We start from the raw sequence: 18,112 nt of genomic DNA on the forward strand, positions 1-18,112 counted from the left end.
TTTACTTGTTTCTATGATCATGCTTGTTAATGAAACTTTTTGATAGAGTTAGGAAAGTGCACTAGGTTTTATGAATGTGTTGTAGAACATATGAATTTAGACTGCGACATTTTGCTTGAGGACAAGCAAAGGTTTAAGTCTGGGGGTGTGATGTGCGTAGATTATATACTCTTTTATGCATGTTTTTACGTACATTTACATACTTTGAGCATGCTTGATCTATGCATTTGTATACTTCCAGCTTTCCTTTTAGCATATTTACTCTTTTGGTTCGGAGATCTGCTTTTTGTGCATTTACTGTACGCAGGAGTCGATTTGGTGAAGAATTTATATCTTTGGGCAAGCCTTGGAGGAAACAAAGGGAGAAAGCACCAGGCCGTGTACCTCACACGGCCCTGCATTGGTATGGAGCTCGGGCTGTGTGGGGTTTGGCACCAGCAGAAGAGAAAGATGACATGGCCGCGTGAACCTCACACGGCCGTGTCAAGATTTGAAGCCAACCAGAGCAGAAGCCTTACATGGCCGTGTGGATCTACACGGTCGTGTGAGGTTTCCAGAAACCAAGCAGGCTGTGGCCGTGTGCACCACACGACCGTGTAGTATTTCTAGAGAGCAGAAGGGTCCTGGCCCCGTGTCACGGGGCCGTGTGACGCCCGATTCCCTCCTCTATTTAAACCCTCCTTCATGAATTGAAAAGGGATCTCTCCCCCTTTGGGAGAAGGCAAGATTTGGTGGTTTCCTCCCATTCTCGGGAGGATTTCTGGGCGATTTTAAGGGAGTTCTTGACAATTTCGACTCCGGAGCGAGGATTGGATCCGAAGACGAGGCTTCTTCGTAGATAAGTTTTCTCTTTCCCCCTTTTCTTGGTTTCTTGGATTGGGGATTTAGGAAATGCTTGTAATCTTCATTTCTTCGGATATTCTTCCTCGATTCATGGAGTAGATCTTGTATTCTAGGATTAAGGGAGTATTTGTATGATGGATTGATGTAATCTCTTATGGATTTGGCATTTTCTTGTTTCAATGACATTGTCTTGCTTGTATCAATTAGATCTTGAATGATTAATGGTGATTTGTGCTTAATTCTCATTCTTGATTGATTGTTTGGATTTCTTGTGGACTTTGTAAAGATAAACTCTCACTCGATCATCCGAGGGATCCACGTGACAGGTGCAAGCCCGTGTAAGGACGTTTGAGAGATAATCTTGAAGAGGAAATAGGAATATTCAAGAGAGTAGGATGGATTTTGTGATTAGATTCTTGTATCTTGATAGATTAATAAGTTGTGGGCTTCTATGTTGATATCCGAGGAAGGCATAGTAATAGGTGCGCTTCTGTGTAAGGACAACGTAGGTTCACGTCTAATTGATCATATTTAGATACATTTCTCAGTCCTTAGCCGGTTATCTATTGCAAGAGAGAACCGACAACTTTCTACAAGTGTTTGGCAATTGAGGGATAAGAATTGGTGAACCATTTACATTCAAGAAATCTTACAAAGAAACCGAAACTCCTAGAATCTCCCTTATCATAACCCAAAATACTAAACTCTTGTTTGTTGATCTATAATATTGGATTTGTTTACCTTCACTTTGCATTTGAAACGATTGGATAGTTGTTTAGCTAATTCGCATTGAGACATTTCTAGTGCTTATTCCAGTCCCTGTGAATACGATAATCTTTTATATTACTTGCGATATTTCCGTACACTTGCGGAGCGTGACACGCCACTAGAGGGGCGTTTTGCAGGAGGCGGCCAAGCACAGGAGGGAGAGGGGCCGCCGCCAACAGGGACCAAAAGAAATTCAGCAAGAGCAACCCTTCTTCCTTTCTTGTTCTTCTACTCCTAACACCAGCAAATCAGCTAGAGCAAGAGCAAGAGCTCAACCGTCAACAACAAACCATTAACAGCAGCTCTTTCCTCCTCCTCCTTCCAGCATAAAAACTCTTATAATCTTGCTGTTTTACCAGCAAGAAGCTTAGCTGAAGCAACAACAGCCCGCTCTCCTTCCTTTTTTCCAGCAAGCCACAGCAACAAAGATCAGCCTCTTTTGTTCCCTGTACTTCGGCCAAGGGCCGCTACGACTCGATCAGTGGTCCGATCGGCTCACTCATCCATCCGAGGGCGCCCCCTGGGCCAGGGTAAGTTCTCGTACTCGGTATCTGTTCATTTTATTGCTATACTATTATGCGGTTACTTATATGTCTGTGGGATTCGCCTCGAGCACCGAGGTACCAGAGACCGGGGGAACCCGGTCGCTGGATACAGGTACAGTTGACCGGAGGAGGACTTCAGACGACTTGGTCAACGCAGCGGACAGATCATCAACCGGGTCATGGGGATGCGGTCAACCTTCCAGACACGTCATTCCGACAGGTTCGTCTTCTCAGCTTCCCGACAGGATCACTACTGAATATGATCCTTCAGTTCTTTCATTTCTGCCGGAGCAAGTCGATACGGTGCCTTAGAGATTGGCACGGTACCTGGTATCAGCTCAATGGAAAATTCAACCTCCCTTTTTGGAGGAATACCAGAGACATCCTCAGGAAATACGTTAGGAAATTCTCGGACAACTTCGACATCCTCCACCTTATGACCGACTGCATCAGGTATCAAAATAACATTGGCTAGAACTCCTTGGCATCCCTTCATCATGAGCTTCCTTGCACTGATGCAAGAAATGAGGTGCAACCTCTTTTTGTTCCTGGTTGCCTCAAAAATAAATGGCTCCCCGCGGGGTGGTCGGACGGACACTGACCTCCGCCGAAAGTCGATCGAAGCTCCATTCTGCGATAACCAATCCATTCCCAGAATAATGTCGAACTCAGGCATTGGCAACACAATGAGACTTGCCTGAACCACATGCTCCTGTAGTCTAAGCTCCATGTCCTTCGTTATCTTGGTAGATAACATCTACTCACCAGAAGGTCCGGTGACTCTAAATCCAATTCCCCTGTCTTCTGGTAAGATTCCTAGTCGCTCTACTGTTACGATTCCGCAAGTGCACGGATTTGTCACCAGTAAAATAAAAGATTGTCGAACACACAAGGACTGGTTATAAGCACTAGTGATGACACACTTAGGATTAGATACACTATTGATTGTTGTAAATAATCTAAGAAAAGAGATCGAGAAGCGAGGAATGAGAACTAGCAACGAGAGGAAATCAACCTGGTTAATGAAGAGTTCTAGGAGTTCGGTTTCATTGTGGTGGTATTGATGTGTCTCATACTATCCTTTACTCATTGTCCATCGACATGCATTCGCCGGAAGCTAAAACAACTATCTTTGAACACCAGACAAAGACAATCCTTACGAAATCTTATTACGGTTAACCCCTGTCACTAGGACTCCTCGGTAGATCGCAAGGACACGACTCTTACTGATGTTATCAAGGATAGAATTAAGAAGCTAGGTTTGGTCTCTTACTTCCTTGCGAAGGAGTCGCCTCTCCTTTCGAGGAAGTACCCTAGATATCCGTGAACGAGTTACTCCTGTCACTAGGACCCCTTGGGTGTACGATCTAAGGTATTCCCTTTACGAGGTTGGCAATTCCTGCACAATCAATCAACACGGCAAAGAGATCGAGCAATCGAAACAAAGCAAACAAAATCATCCAATGAATATAAACGTGATATGAGTTTTACATTAAAACCAATCCACAATTACTCCCTCATCCTAGAACAAAGACTCTATTCCATTGATGCTAGAGAAGAACCCGAAGACATTGTGAATCTAAACATACAATCCTCAAAAACGAAGAGAGAAAGAAGAAGTATGCTTATCCAATGACGATGAGTGATCTTCGGATCTAATCATTTGCTTCTGGAGTTGAGGTGGTGATGGAAGGTCACTGGATCGATGTCCTAGATGGCGTAGAACGACACCAGAATGAATCTCCTCTTCACGGCTCGCCTCCCGGCTCCTCCCCTCCTCGGAAAAGGGGTTAAAACTCCTTTTATAGGCTAGGACACGGCGCGGCGGCACGATCGTACAAGGATGGCACGACCGTGCCCTAACTGGGCTCTGGATGTGCTGCACGGCCGTGCCAATTGGCATGGTCATGTGATGCTAGGGCTCGGTTCCTGGGGACACGGTCGTGTAAGGGTTGCACGACCGTGTGCTGCTTGGCCTCGGTCATGGAGTGCACGGCTGTGCAGGGTTGCACGACCGTGTTCTGATCTGCCTCTGGTTTGGCTGCACGACTGTGCAAGGGTTGTACGGCCGTGCACATCTTCCCTTCTGTTTGGACACATGGTCGTGCAAGGTTCGCACGGTCGTGTTCTCTGGCTTGCTCCGGTGCGTCGACAATCGCTGTTTTCGTTTCAAAAGTTATCCCTGTCAACACAAAACCAAACAAAAAATAGATATCCGTACAAAAGAGTATATATGATGAATACATGACAAAAGAGGCGATCATACAAAGCATACGTACGTATAAAGTAAGCGAATGTGCGTAAAAGCATGCATAAACTGTCATAATATTTATGCACATCATCTACGAAGGCCTCGGATATAAATGAATGTGTAGCTCCCGAATCCAGCAAAGCATAGGTAGGTATATCTGCGATGGATATCCTACCTGTGACAACAATACCATTATACCCACCTAAGCATAACAATTACCAAAAATTTGCCCGTTAACCCCTTAACATTTCGAATCGATCAAATTTTCGTCCTGATTATGTTTGGAGCTCTATATTTCTTGTCTATATTTTGGTTATTGGAGGTCCCATCTCAGATCATGTAAATCGGTCATGCTGAACATTTTATGTGATAGGCAATAAATATATTAAATTAATTGGATTACCTGTGACAAGCATAGTGTCTGGCTCTGCTTCCTTGGCATGCATCACAAATGCTCGTCCGGTCACCGGTTCTCGCAACTTTGGACATTCTTTAGCTTTGTGTCAATCTCCTCCGCATTTGAAGCACTTGTAGGTACCCCACAGGCATTGGCCATAGTACTGGCGATTGCACTCCTTGCACAATGGCTTTTCCTCTATCTTCGGGGCAGTTGCTTCCTGTGGTTGTTGCTTCATTTTCCCTTAAGACTTCGGTTGTCCTTGTCCTTTCTGTGATTCGGTATATAACTTCTTATTCTGTTGTTGTTGCTATTGTGGAGGAGGTCTCTTCCTCTGCACTTCCCACTTGATATCTTTCATGAACTACTCAGCTCTGAAGGCTCTAGTGACAGCGTCCTGGTATTCAGTTGGATCGGCCAACAGAACGTCCTAGCGGATGGTAGGCCTGAGACCATCCAAAAATACCTTAATTTTTCAGTAGCATCATTTGCAATTAGGGGCACATAATGGCATCCTCTATCGAACTTCTTGACAAGCTCAGCAGTAGACAAGTCTCCCTGTCGGAGACTCATAAACTCCCTCTTCAACCTCGATCTCACATCAACGATAAAATACTTTTCGTAGAAGATCCTCTTGAACTCCTCCCAGGTCAGGGTATTCTAATTAACCCCCTTTTCAGCTTCCTCCCACCATAGAGAAGCATCATCTTTCAGTAGATATATGGCACATCGAACTCTGACAGTGTCAGCCATATCCATGTATCGAAATATCACCTCCAAGGATTGAATCCATCCCTCAGCAACAAAGGGGTTGGTAGTGCCAGCAAAATCCATAGGGTCCATCCTCCTGAACTGCACATACACGTCCTCCTGTCGTCCCCTATGAGCATTACTAGTATGCCGCTCCAGGAGTCGAGTCATCCCTTCTAATATATGGGTAACAGCATCTGGTAGCGGAGATGGGGGATCAGGCGCGACATGTCTCTCATCCTCACGTTCTCCTCCATCAAGGTCATCTATCCTACGCCTTTAATAGACCTGTCTTGGAGGCATACCTGCACATATCATCCAATCCCACTCGTAACCATCTTACACTCGTTCGAAACATTTAACCGCCTAACTTTTATAACATATAAGCATTTAAATTCAGCATATACAATTCAAAGCGATAATAACTCATAGACTTGGAGCTCAGCTCTTGGACTTCCCGAAACTGGCAGTACTCATCCCTTATAAGATCCTTGCTCTGATACCAACTGAAACAATCCTAAGTTTTTTTTTTCCACGCATCATATAACATTCCAATAAATAAGAAAATTATTTGTAATTAATAAACCAGTCATACATCCTGGGGATCTAAATTGGAAACTACATTATTCTCTCTAAATCATAAACGTTGTTTATTTATTCTTTATGCGGAATCGGAAGGTCCTTAGGAGTGTACTGTCTAACCCATTCTGGTCAAAGGTCCAAGCCTCCAACGTCGTCTGTTTCTACACCTGCCACAAACCAAACCTAGTGAGTTTAACTCAGCACCTCCAAACCATAGCAGCAAAATTCCTTAACTACTCGCATGCATCATTAAATCTACCTTCACTTGAAACTTGTTGACAAGTATACAAGTAAGCAGGCATATAAGCATTTTTCCATAAAATATTAAATTATGAGTATCACACAATATTAATTATTTTGAGTATCCTTCAATCATTACATTATGGAGCATTTTCCTTTAGTATTTATCGTATATCATTCTTAGGTAGAGATACATTAGTCATCCTTTATCCTTTGTTCGATTGATCAATCTGTTTAACCATGGTACCAGGTAGCAGGGCGTCAACAACTCTCGTCACTGGACCGTGGCCAAATATGGAAATCTGGAATTGGGGTCCCTCTGGGGCCTTGTCCCGTAAACGGGGTCCCTCTAGGGCCTTGACCCCCACAGAATTTCCATTAATCCTCATCATCATTGTCATTTTTCATTTTTTCCATCATTAAATAAGCATTCATACCATTCATTTAAATAAGACTCACATAAACATGTATATAATTAATTACATGAGCTCAATAAACATGGATATCACTAACTAAATAAGGCAAAATAAATATGATTATTATTTACTATATAAAGATAATTAAATAATCATACCATTAACTACATGAGCTCGATAAGCATGGATATCATTAACTAAATAAAGCTAAATAAACATGATTATCATTTACTATATAAAGCTAATTAAACAATCATACCATTAACTACATAAGCTCGATAAGCATGGATATCATTAACTAAGTGAAGCTAAATAAATATGATTATCATTTTCTATATAAATCTAATTAAACAATCATACCATTAACTACATGAGCTCGATAAGCATGGATATCATTAACTAAGTAAAGCTAAATAAGCATGATTATCAATTACTGCATAAAGCTAATTAAATATTCATATCATTAATCTACATGAGGCTCAAATAAGCATGCATATTACTAACTACATGAAGCTCAATGAATATGACCATCATTAACTATTTAAAGTTAAATAAACATCCACACTCCTAAACCTCCTTGAACATCAAGTTACCAACCATCCGTCAAAATCTGCTACACACCCTTCAACAACTTCTCAAACCTTGTCACAAATAGCTCAACTAATCCTTCAGAAAATCTGCTGCTTATAGCTCCCAATTCCCCCTCAAAACTTGCTGCACATACCCTAAATCCCTTCAAAAATCTACTGCTCTTAGCCCTCAAATCTCCCTCAAAAACCTGCTACGTATGACCTCGATATATCTCAAAAACCTGTTGCTCTTAACCCTCAAATCCCCCTCAAAAACTTGTTGTGTATAATCCTTAAATCTCCCAAAAATCTGCTGCTCTTAGCCTTTAAATCCCCCTCAAAAACCTGATGTGTATAACCCAGAAATCTCCCAAAAATCTGCTACTCTTAGCCCTCAAATCCCCCTCGAAAACCTGCTGCTTATGACCCCGATATCTCTCAAAAACCTGCTACTCTTAACCCTCAAATCCCCCTCGAAAACCTACTGTGTATAACCCAGAAATCTCTCAAAAACCTGTTGCTCTTAGCCCTCAAATCCCCCTCGAAAATCTGCTACATATAACCTAGAAATCTCTCAAAAACCTGCTGCATATACAAGTTTAAAGGCATGGGAAGAAAATAAAAAAACTGCCACATATATAAATTCAAAGGAGTAGAAGGAAAAGTCGAAAAACTGCTGCGTATTTAGATTCAAAGGTGTAGAAAGAAAAGTCAAAAACCTGCTGCATACACAGATTCAAAGGAGTATAAAGAAGGGTCGAAAACCTGCTGCATATACAGATTTAAAGGAGTAAAAAGAAAAGGGTTTAAGAGGTGTCTTGCTCGGAGGCTTGCTTTTGGCGCAGGTGACGACGAGGTGCAGCGGTGGGGCATCTCTTTGGCCTCGTTGTTCCTTCCAAGGTCAAAGCCAAGAGCTCTCCCTCCCCCTTTCTTTTCTCCTGCCGAGACTTCTCCCTCCCCCTTTCTTTTCTTCCGCCGAGAGCCCTCCTTCCTCTTTTCTTCTTTTTTGTTTCTTCTTCACCACCCCTCTTATAAGAACTAAACCCTAGGGTTAGGCCTAGTCCTCACCAATTGGGCCGAACCCATGTGTCCATTAGTTGGTTATTAGCAAATTAGCCCCCCCTTGAGTAAATAAAGAGCTTATTATCATGCTCCCCCTTATTTTATTTTTATTTTTTTTAAAGTCGGGCCTTACACCTTGTCTCCCCTATTCGGGGTTGAGTAGTCTTCGAAAGCTTAGTGAGTGGGTGAGCATTGATGTACAGCCAGCCGACCATGAACCCAAGCTACTCAAAAGCTTGAAGTCTTCAGAATATAGCGATCGTTCGACGTTATTCTTTAAAATACTCCCAAGGCCGAGAGGGAGATCGCGGAATCATGGACCCTGAATACCAGAGGGGTTGATCGGCTGATAAAAAAATTATCAATGAGGCCAAGAGCTTTTACAAATAATCAAAAGGAGTCGAAAAACATGCAAAGAGGTAAAGCTCATCCGAACGGACGAGTATGCATTTAAACTAAAAATTTTGCATTCTACAAGAACGCTCAATCTTGTTGGTGCAATTTCCAATAGGTCAAGGTTGACCTAGTTGACCAAGAGTAAACCTTGGTCATGGTTTCGATGTTTGACAATACAGAAAGACGTGTAGACATGGACAATGCAGGTGCAGTTGTCCATGCGAAGAGATACTGATCAAGGTCTGATCAGGTTGAATGAAGAAGAGTCAAGTAGGTCAAGGTTGACCAGATACTTGACTGGGAAGTCCTAACTGGGATGTTAGGCAGTTCGGAAAGTCCTGGTAAGTGAAACCAAACAGTTCGGAAAGTCCTGGTAAGTGAAACCAGGCAATTCGGAAAGTCCTGGTAAGTGAAACCAGGCAGTTCGGAAAGTCCTGGTGAGTGAAGCCAGGCAGTCGGGAAATCATGGTGAGTGAAGCCAGGTGAAAATCCTAGTGAGTGAAGCTAGGTGAAAGTGGAAGTCCTGGTGAGTGAAGCCAGGCAGTGGGAAAGTCCTGGTGAGTGAAGCCAGGCAGTTGGAAAGTCCTGGTGAGTGAAGCCGGGCAGATTGGAAATCCTGGTGAGTGAAGCCATGTGAAAACCCTAGTGAGTGAAGCTAGGTGAAAGTCCTGGTGAGTGAAGCCGGGCAAGGGAAAATCCAGATGGATCAAGGGTGATCGGACATCTGGTGTTGAGAAGGTCAAGTAGGTCAAGGGAGTGACCGGATACTTGACACGAAGAGAAAAGTCCAAGTGGGTCAAAGGGATTGACCGGACACTTGGTGGGGAGTCTTAGCAGGTCAAGGGAGTGACCAGATGCTAAGCATGAGATACCAATAGGTCAAGGTTGACCGGATATTGGTTTGGAAAACTTGGAACTTGGTTTGGGCAAAAACCAAGCTCTGGATCGATCAGTGGATCGATCCAGCGATACGCTGGGTGTCTGATCGGTCTGGTGACCGATCAGATAACGATGAGTGGCTTACTGAGGTTCTTCTGATCGGTCTGCAGACCGATCAGAAAGCGAACAGAAGGCAAAGAGAAAAGGAGGGGATCGGTCTGTGGATCGATCCACATGCACCCTGATCGGTCCACAGACCGATCAGGAGACGATCAGAGAGTTGGGCAACTCTCTGCGAAGTGTGCTGATCGGGTCTGGGGACCGATCAGCATAGGGCCTGATCGGTCCCCATGACCGATCAGAGAGGCTCTGGACCGATCAGGGTGGAGCCTGATCGGTCCAGGTCCTAGCCGTTGTGACACAACGGCTAGTCTTCTTCGCTGTCTTCTGCAGGTTATAAAAGGAGATCGAGCATCTACTTCTTCTTTTTCTTCTTGCTCTTCTTCCTACTGAGCTGCTGCTGTGCTCTTGAGCTTTGTTGAGTTCCGAAGCTTCGTGTGAGCTTCTTCGACTGGTCTCGCTGCAGGCGCCGTGAAGTTGCCGCTTCACCAACGATGACGAGAAGGCAAGCGTGTTTGTTTTACATTCATATTGTCTTGTGCTTCTTTGTATTTTGTGTACTTCTATCTTGCTGTTGCAAGAGTTATTGTGGCGAGGTTTCTCCACCCACAAGGAGTATATATTAGCCGGTTCTCCGAGGACTCATCCACCGACGGATTGATAGGCTTCGTCCACCTTACGGACATGCCGAGGAGTAGGAGTATCATCTCCGAACCTCGTTACATCGACGAGTTTGAGGTTTGCTATTCTCCGTTGTCGTTTCTTTTGTTTATTTCCGCTGCGCTAACGTCAACTTGTAGAAAGAAACGAAGATTTGTGGTCGGCTATTCACACCCCCCTCTCTAGCCGCGATCATCGATCCTAACAAGTGGTATCAGAGCGAGGTCGCTCTTCGTCGGATTTACACCCGAGGGAGCATAAGCTAGAGATGGATCAACTCGGAGAGGACGTCACGATTCCACCCTTCTACGATCGTGACGACTTCACGTTTTGGAAGGTAAGAATGAAATATTTTCTTATGACTAATCTTGAGAATTGGAGGTGTGTGCAAGTAGGTTTCACTCCTCCGGAGGATGAAGAAGGAAAACCTCTCAAGAAGAAGAGGTGGACGAATGAGCAAATCCACCAATCAACCATCAACGATGTGGTAACGAAAATCATTGAATTTTCTTTACCTAATGATGTTTTGTGTAGGATAGGTGGATATAACGATGCCAAGGAGTTGTGGAATAACTTGGCAAAGCTCCATGAGGAGAACTCCACTTCAAGTCATGAAGAGGAGTCAAGTGAGCCAAGGAGCTCATTTCATGGAGGAATGGATTTAGAAGTTGAGGGTCACTTAACATCTAAAGAAGAAGAGGAGAAGAGTTCTTCTTCAAGTTCGGAGCAAGAAGAAGAAGCGTCTACCTCCGGAAGGGATGAAGAAGAGAGCTCTCATCCACTCTCAAACCTAGGTAACTCAAGCATTTCAATTTCAAATAAATTGTATATATTATGCTTTGAGTGTAGGGAATTTGGACATTACAAGAGTAAATGTCCAAAGAGGGTTAGGAAGACTCCACCGGCGCCAAAGATCAAGGAAGCCGGAGTCCCGATACGCAAGAGCAAGGAGCACGTGATGTGTTTCCAATGCAAGCGAAGGGGACATTATCGGAGCCAATGTCCGAGGGGGAGGCAACCTCACAAGGACAAGAAACCAAGCACATCGATAGGGGGAGCTAAGGCAAACCCTAAGGTAACCTTTAAGGCTCATTATTGCAATACTAGTAAGATGCATGCTAGTAGTTTGATTGCAATTGCTAATAATGATAGGCATGATAACAATAGAAATCGATACACATGCTTAGGTGCCAAACATGTTAGCCTAGGTAAGGACAATTCTAGAAATGCTAACCCTAGAATTAACTCATCTAAGGCTAAGGAGAACTTAGGTAGAAATCCCAAAACAACTAGACACATGCCTAGGAATACCTCAAAGAAAAATGAAAAATTAAAAATTGAGGTATTAGAGAAGGAGAATCAAGTCTTGAGGTCAAGACTTGATACTTTGGAAAAGGCTCTTAAGAACTTGGAGAAGTCATCTCTAGGGTTTAAGGGTCAAAAACCAATGTCCAAGGACAAGAAAGGTTTGGGTCACAAACCTAAGTCCCAAGTGGTCAAGCCCACTTATCATAATGTTCCATTCGATTATGGAACAAAATCTAGGGCTAGAAAGACCATCACCAAGGTCACAAGGGGAGTCATCCCTAGAGTTGATCTTGATGAGTCTCAAATGACCAAGGCTTTAAAGCCTAGGAGGGTCATTAGAAGGGTTGCTAGGGAAGTCATCCCTAGTGAATATTTAGTGAACCCAATGAGCTCCAATAGGTATTGGGTTCCTAGGAGCATGATTTCATCACGCTAGATGGTTTAGGGTATGCCAACCTTACTTGAATAGGTAGTTAACCTAATCATGGCAAAATGTGGCACTTTAGGATTTTTCAAGGTATAATCAAGCCTTGAAAATGAAATTAAGAATTATTCCTAAGGTGATTAGAATGTGCCAATCAAATTTGAGGAGTTTTCTAGAGTCAATCTAATTGGCACATAGTGATCTAAAAGTCTTGAGGATATGATTTTAGGTCTAATACACTTAGGAATATAGAATTTATGGTAAAATGATCAAAATTATCAAAAATAGCAACTAAGACTAGAATTAGGTATTTTCTATACCATTACATGTTATTTGCCATATGCTATGTCATGACATCATATTTATTTTATGATCATTTAAAATGTTATGATAATGCTTAGGTTAATTTAAATGTCATGCTTTATTTAAGTTTCATACTTTATGCCATGACATCATGACATTGGCACATGTTTCATTTATGATATCATTATATGTCATGTCATCATTTCTTGCATTTATAATCAATGAAATTGATATAAGGATAAGAAACACAATTTGATATGGAGATCAAATTGTTGTTTAGAAAAATGCATGAGAACTTAGAATAAGCTAACCTAAACCCATATCTCACATCAAAATTGACTTGGATGTGTTTGATACACCTTAGATGTGTGTGAGATATTATGATCATGAGTTAGGATCAAGGTGCATAGTTCTTGTACCTAAATGAGCCTAATTTTAATTGGGGATCATAGGGAAAGCTTATGTACAAGTCATGTACATTTAGCCCAAAGATTGTGGTCCTAAATTAAATGGTTTAAAATCATTTCAAAATTGATTTGAAAAACCTTGATGAAGCTTTTCTTGTAATAGCATTCATCATTGAACAAGTTGATACAAAGATAAGTTACCTTTGAGCTATTTCAAAGACTTTTGAACTTTGTATCAAGATTGAAAAATGGAAGTTATTTTCATACAAAACTATTTTTCCATGATAGTATATGTTATGAGGAATGTATCCTCAAAATTTCACAATTTTTCAAATTTTCTGTGATTTTCTAGAGGTTTCTGAATTTCGGGAGAAGAAAAATTCAGAAATCAGAAATCAGAGTTGTGGACCGATCAGGAGGTTCCCTGATCGGTCCAGGTCTGTGTGGATCGGTCACTGTGACCGATCCAGGGAAGGTCTGATCGGTCAGGTGACCGATCAGCGCGTGCCAACCTGCTGAATTTCGACTGTTTTGTCTGAAATTTCAGCTGGGAGTTGGTGTTTTGGATTTCTAAAGGTTTGAGACTCTCCAAGACATTGTTGGTGCAATGGTCAAGGGGGAGTTGACCTTTAGGGGGAGTGTTACCTATTAGTCAAGGAGGAGTAGACTTTTAGGGGGAGTTTTTACTCGTCGAAATTTTTGAGGATGAGTGATATGGGATTATCACTAAGTTGATTGGTGAACTTAGTATCAAGGGGGAAATTAAGAGTTTCAATGAAAGGTATGGGACTTTCATTAGGAAGAAACTCTTGACTTTGATTCACTCCTTTTGATGTGTGTCAAAAAGGGGAAGAATGTGTTGGTTGTTACTCGGAAAACCTATAGGTTCCACTGTACAAAAATTTTGTACAAAGGTCTGAACCTTTTCCTAGCTACCATGTGTTCTTTTAAATTAAATTTTGGATCGCCTGCGGAACTTAACACGTTTGATCCAAAACTTAATCTATTTGTTCTTTTAGGTTTTGACTTGGATCTTCTGCGGAACTTAACACGTTCGACCCAAGTCTCCTTAAGTTATTAATTCCATTAAATATTAATTTCCATAATTGGTTCCCAGTACTGACGTGGCGAGGCACATGGCCTTCTTGGATATGGGAGCAACCACCACCGACTAGACAAAACCTTTTATAGAAAGCTAATATTTAATTTCCTAAAATAACTTTAGGTTAACCAAAGAGAACAATCAAATCACAAGGAAAAGAAAAAACAAAAGAACACAACATCGAAAAATATATTCGAAATTCTAGAACGTAAGCCTCTTGTATTTGGTATTATTTCCATAAATAACTAGCATGATGCGGAAAGAAAAATTACTAGTTATACCTTGTAGAGAAACATATTGATCTTCTACCGTATTCCTCTTCTAACCTCGGACGTTGTGTGGGCAACGATCTTCCGAGATGAGAAACCACCAAACACCTTCTTCTCCTCCTAGCTAGGTTCGGCCAAAACAAGAAAGCTTCACCAAGGAAGAAGAAAAACACCAACCAAGCTCTAAGAGATGCAAGCTTCCTCTCCTTCTTCTTCTTCTTCTTCTCCAAGTAGTATCCGGCCTCCACAAGAGCTCCAAGCAATAGAGAGTTTCGGCCACCACAAAGAGGAAGAAGAGAAGAGATGATGGCCGGCCACAACACCAAGGAAAAGAGGGAGAGAAAATAATAGAGGTTGTGTCTCATGAAGGCACCCTCACCCCTTCTTTTATATTCCTTGGCCTAGGCAAATTAGGAAATTTAATTACAATAAAATTTCCTCAATTTCCTTGACAGGATTTAATTGAGAAAAATAAAATAAAATTTCCCAATTAAATCTACATTGGCCGGCCACATCATTGGAGAACAAATTGGACAAGTTTCAATGAACAATTAAAACTTCCTAATTTATTTTCGGAAATTTTAAAAAATAAAATTTCTTTTTAAAAATCTCTTCATGGTTGATAAAAGGAAATTTCTATAATTTTAATTTTATCAACATGTGAATAATTTTAAAGCGAAAATAAAATATCTCACCAATCTACAAATAAGGAAAGAGATCTAATCTCTTTCTTTAATCTTTTGTAGATCTTTTATAAGAGAGATATTTTAATTTAAATTCTCTTTAATATATTATTTCTTCCACATAATAAAAATTAAAATTAAAATTCCTTTTTAATTTAATTTGGCCGGCCCCCACTAGCTTGGGTTCAAGCTAGGGCCGGCCACCCAAATTCATACCTAGGCCGGCCCTAGCTTATTCCCAAGCTAGCTTTGGTCGGCCCCTATTGGGTGGGTATAGAAGGTGGGTATAGGTGGGTATAGAACTCTACAAATAAGAGGCTACGATAGGGACCGAGAGGAGGAATTGGTTTTGGTCTCCCGATAAAATTAAGCATCCCGTGTTCGCCCCGAACACAACTTAATTTTATCAATGATAATTCATTCCACTAGAGAACTATCATTGAACTACCTCACCAATCCCAAATTATATTTTTGGGCTCCTTCTTATTATGAGTGTGTTAGTCTCCCTGTGTTTAAGATATCGAATGTCCACTAATTAAGTGAGTTACTGACAACTCATTTAATTAATATCTAAGTCCAAGAGTAGTACCACTCAACCTTATTATCATGTCGGACTAAGTCCACCTGCAGGGTTTAACATGACAATCTTTATGAGCTCCTCTTGAGGACATTATCAACCTAGTAACTCTAGGACACGCTTCCTTCTATAATCAACAACACACACTATAAGTGATACCATTTCCCAACTTATCGGGTTTATTGATTCATCGAACTAAATCTCACCCATTGATAAATTAAAGAAATAAATATCAAACATATGTGCTTGTTATTATATTAGGATTAAGAGCACACACTTCCATAATAACTGAGGTCTTTGTTCCTTTATAAAGTCAGTATAAAAGAAACGACCTCTAATGGTCCTACTCAATACACTCTGAGTGTACTAGTGTAATTATATAGTCAAGATAAACTAATACCTAATTACACTACGACCTTCTAATGGTTTGTTCCTTTCCATTTTAGTCGTGAGCTACTGTTTATAATTTATAAGGTACTGATAACATCATCTTCTGCATGTGACACCACATACTATGTTATTTACAATATAAATTATATGAACAACTACAAACAAATGTAGACAATTTGACCAAATGTGATTCTTTATTCATAATGAATGTTTTACAAAGCTTAGGCTTTCAGTATACACTCCAACAGAATGTCTAGAGAATGTTCAAGGAAGAACATTGGAGTTAGTGGGAGAGTTTGTTGATCACGACGAGTGAAGTTGTGAACAACGATAACTTACTCTTCAGGGGGAGAGTTTGTTGATGTGTGTCAATAGGGGGAGAATGAAGGGTTTAAGTTAGGCCTTCATTATCTAAGAAGGAGGTTGCCTTCTTAGAAGGAGAATGTAAGATTGTAACTTATGTTTCATTACCTAGTGGCATGAGGAAAGTTGAGGCTATTGGATTAGCCTAACTTAAAGGTATTGTCAAACATCAAAAAGAGGGAGATTGTTGGTGCAATTTCCAATAGGTCAAGGTTGACCTAGTTGACCAAGAGTAAACCTTGGTCATGGTTTCGATGTTTGACAATACAGAAAGACGTGTAGACATGGACAATGCAGGTGCAGTTGTCCATGCGGAGAGATACTGATCAGGGTCTGATCAGGTTGAATGAAGAAGAGTCAAGTAGGTCAAGGTTGACCAGATACTTGACTGGGAAGTCCTAACTGGGATGTTAGGCAGTTCGGAAAGTCCTGGTAAGTGAAACCAGGCAGTTCGGAAAGTCCTGGTGAGTGAAGCCAGGCAGTCGGGAAATCATGGTGAGTGAAGTCAGGTGAAAATCCTAGTGAGTGAAGCTAGGTGAAAGTGAAAGTCCTGGTGAGTGAAGCCAGGCAGTGGGAAAGTCCTGGTGAGTGAAGCCAGACAGTTGGAAAGTCCTGGTGAGTGAAGCCAGGCAGTTGGAAAGTCCTGGTGAGTGAAGTCGGGCAGATTGGAAATCCTGGTGAGTGAAGCCAGGTGAAAACCCTAGTGAGTGAAGCTAGGTGAAAGTCCTGGTGAGTGAAGCCGGGCAAGGGAAAATCCAGATGGATCAAGGGTGATCGGACATCTGGTGTTGAGAAGGTCAAGTAGGTCAAGGGAGTGACCGGATACTTGACACGAAGAGAAAAGTCCAAGTGGGTCAAAGGGATTGATCGGACACTTGGTGGGGAGTCTTAGCAGGTCAAGGGAGTGACCATATGCTAAGCATGAGATACCAATAGGTCAAGGTTGACCAGATATTGGTTTGGAAAACTTGGAACTTGGTTTGGGCAAAAACCAAGCTCTGGATCGATCCAGCGATACGCTGGGTATCTGATCGGTCTGGTGACCGATTAGATAACGATGAGTGGCTTACTGAGGTTCTTCTGATCGGTCTGCAGACCGATCAGAAAGCGAACAGAAGGCAAAGAGAAAAGGAGGGGATCGGTCTGTGGACCGATCCACATGCACCCTGATCGGTCCACAGACCGATCAGGAGACGATCAGAGAGTTGGGCAACTCTCTGCGAAGTGTGCTAATCAGTCTGGGGACCGATCAACATAGGGCCTGATCGGTCCCCATGACCGATCAGAGAGGCTCTGGACCGATCAGGGTGGAGCCTGATCGGTCCAGGTCCTAGCCGTTGCGACACAACGGCTAGTCTTCTTCGCTGTCTTCTGCAGGTTATAAAAGGAGATCGAGCCTCTACTTCTTCTTTTTCTTCTTGCTCTTCTTCCTACTGAGCTGCTGCTGTGCTCTTGAGCTTTGTTGAGTTCCGAAGCTTCGTGTGAGCTTCTTCGACTGGGTTCCTGCTGCTGTAGGCGTCTCGTGAAGTTGCTGCTTCAACCAGTCGACGAGAAGGCAAGCGTGTTTGTTTTACATTCATATTGTCTTGTGCTTCTTTGTATTTTGTGTACTTCTATCTTGCTGTTGCAAGAGTTATTGTGGCGAGGTTTCTCCACCCACAAGGAGTATATATTAGCCGGTTCTCCGGGGACTCATCCACCGACGGATTGATAGGCTTCGTCCACCTTACGGACACGCCGAGGAGTAGGAGTATCATCTCCGAACCTCGTTACATCGACGAGTTTGAGGTTTGCTATTCTCCGTTGTC

General features: G+C 42.1%; 1 protein-coding gene and 1 long non-coding RNA gene across 2 annotated transcripts; both read right to left on the minus strand.

The window, feature by feature from the left end:
* Positions 1-2,406: 2,406 nt before the first annotated feature.
* Positions 2,407-2,886, minus strand: LOC121991588. The gene has a single exon (XM_042545575.1). The coding sequence runs from the start codon at positions 2,884-2,886 to the stop codon at positions 2,407-2,409; it is 480 nt and encodes a 159-aa protein (XP_042401509.1).
* A 3,016-nt stretch (positions 2,887-5,902) lies between these two features.
* LOC121989685 lies at positions 5,903-8,360 on the minus strand. Its single transcript, XR_006114303.1, has 2 exons — positions 8,127-8,360; positions 5,903-6,303 (listed from the first exon to the last, which is right to left on the minus strand). It is a non-coding gene; the product is annotated as an uncharacterized LOC121989685 (long non-coding RNA).
* Between the last annotated feature and the right edge of the window lie 9,752 nt (positions 8,361-18,112).

This window comes from Zingiber officinale, chromosome 6B (genome assembly GCF_018446385.1).
Source record: "Zingiber officinale cultivar Zhangliang chromosome 6B, Zo_v1.1, whole genome shotgun sequence".
Classification (NCBI taxonomy): Eukaryota; Viridiplantae; Streptophyta; class Magnoliopsida; order Zingiberales; family Zingiberaceae; genus Zingiber; species Zingiber officinale.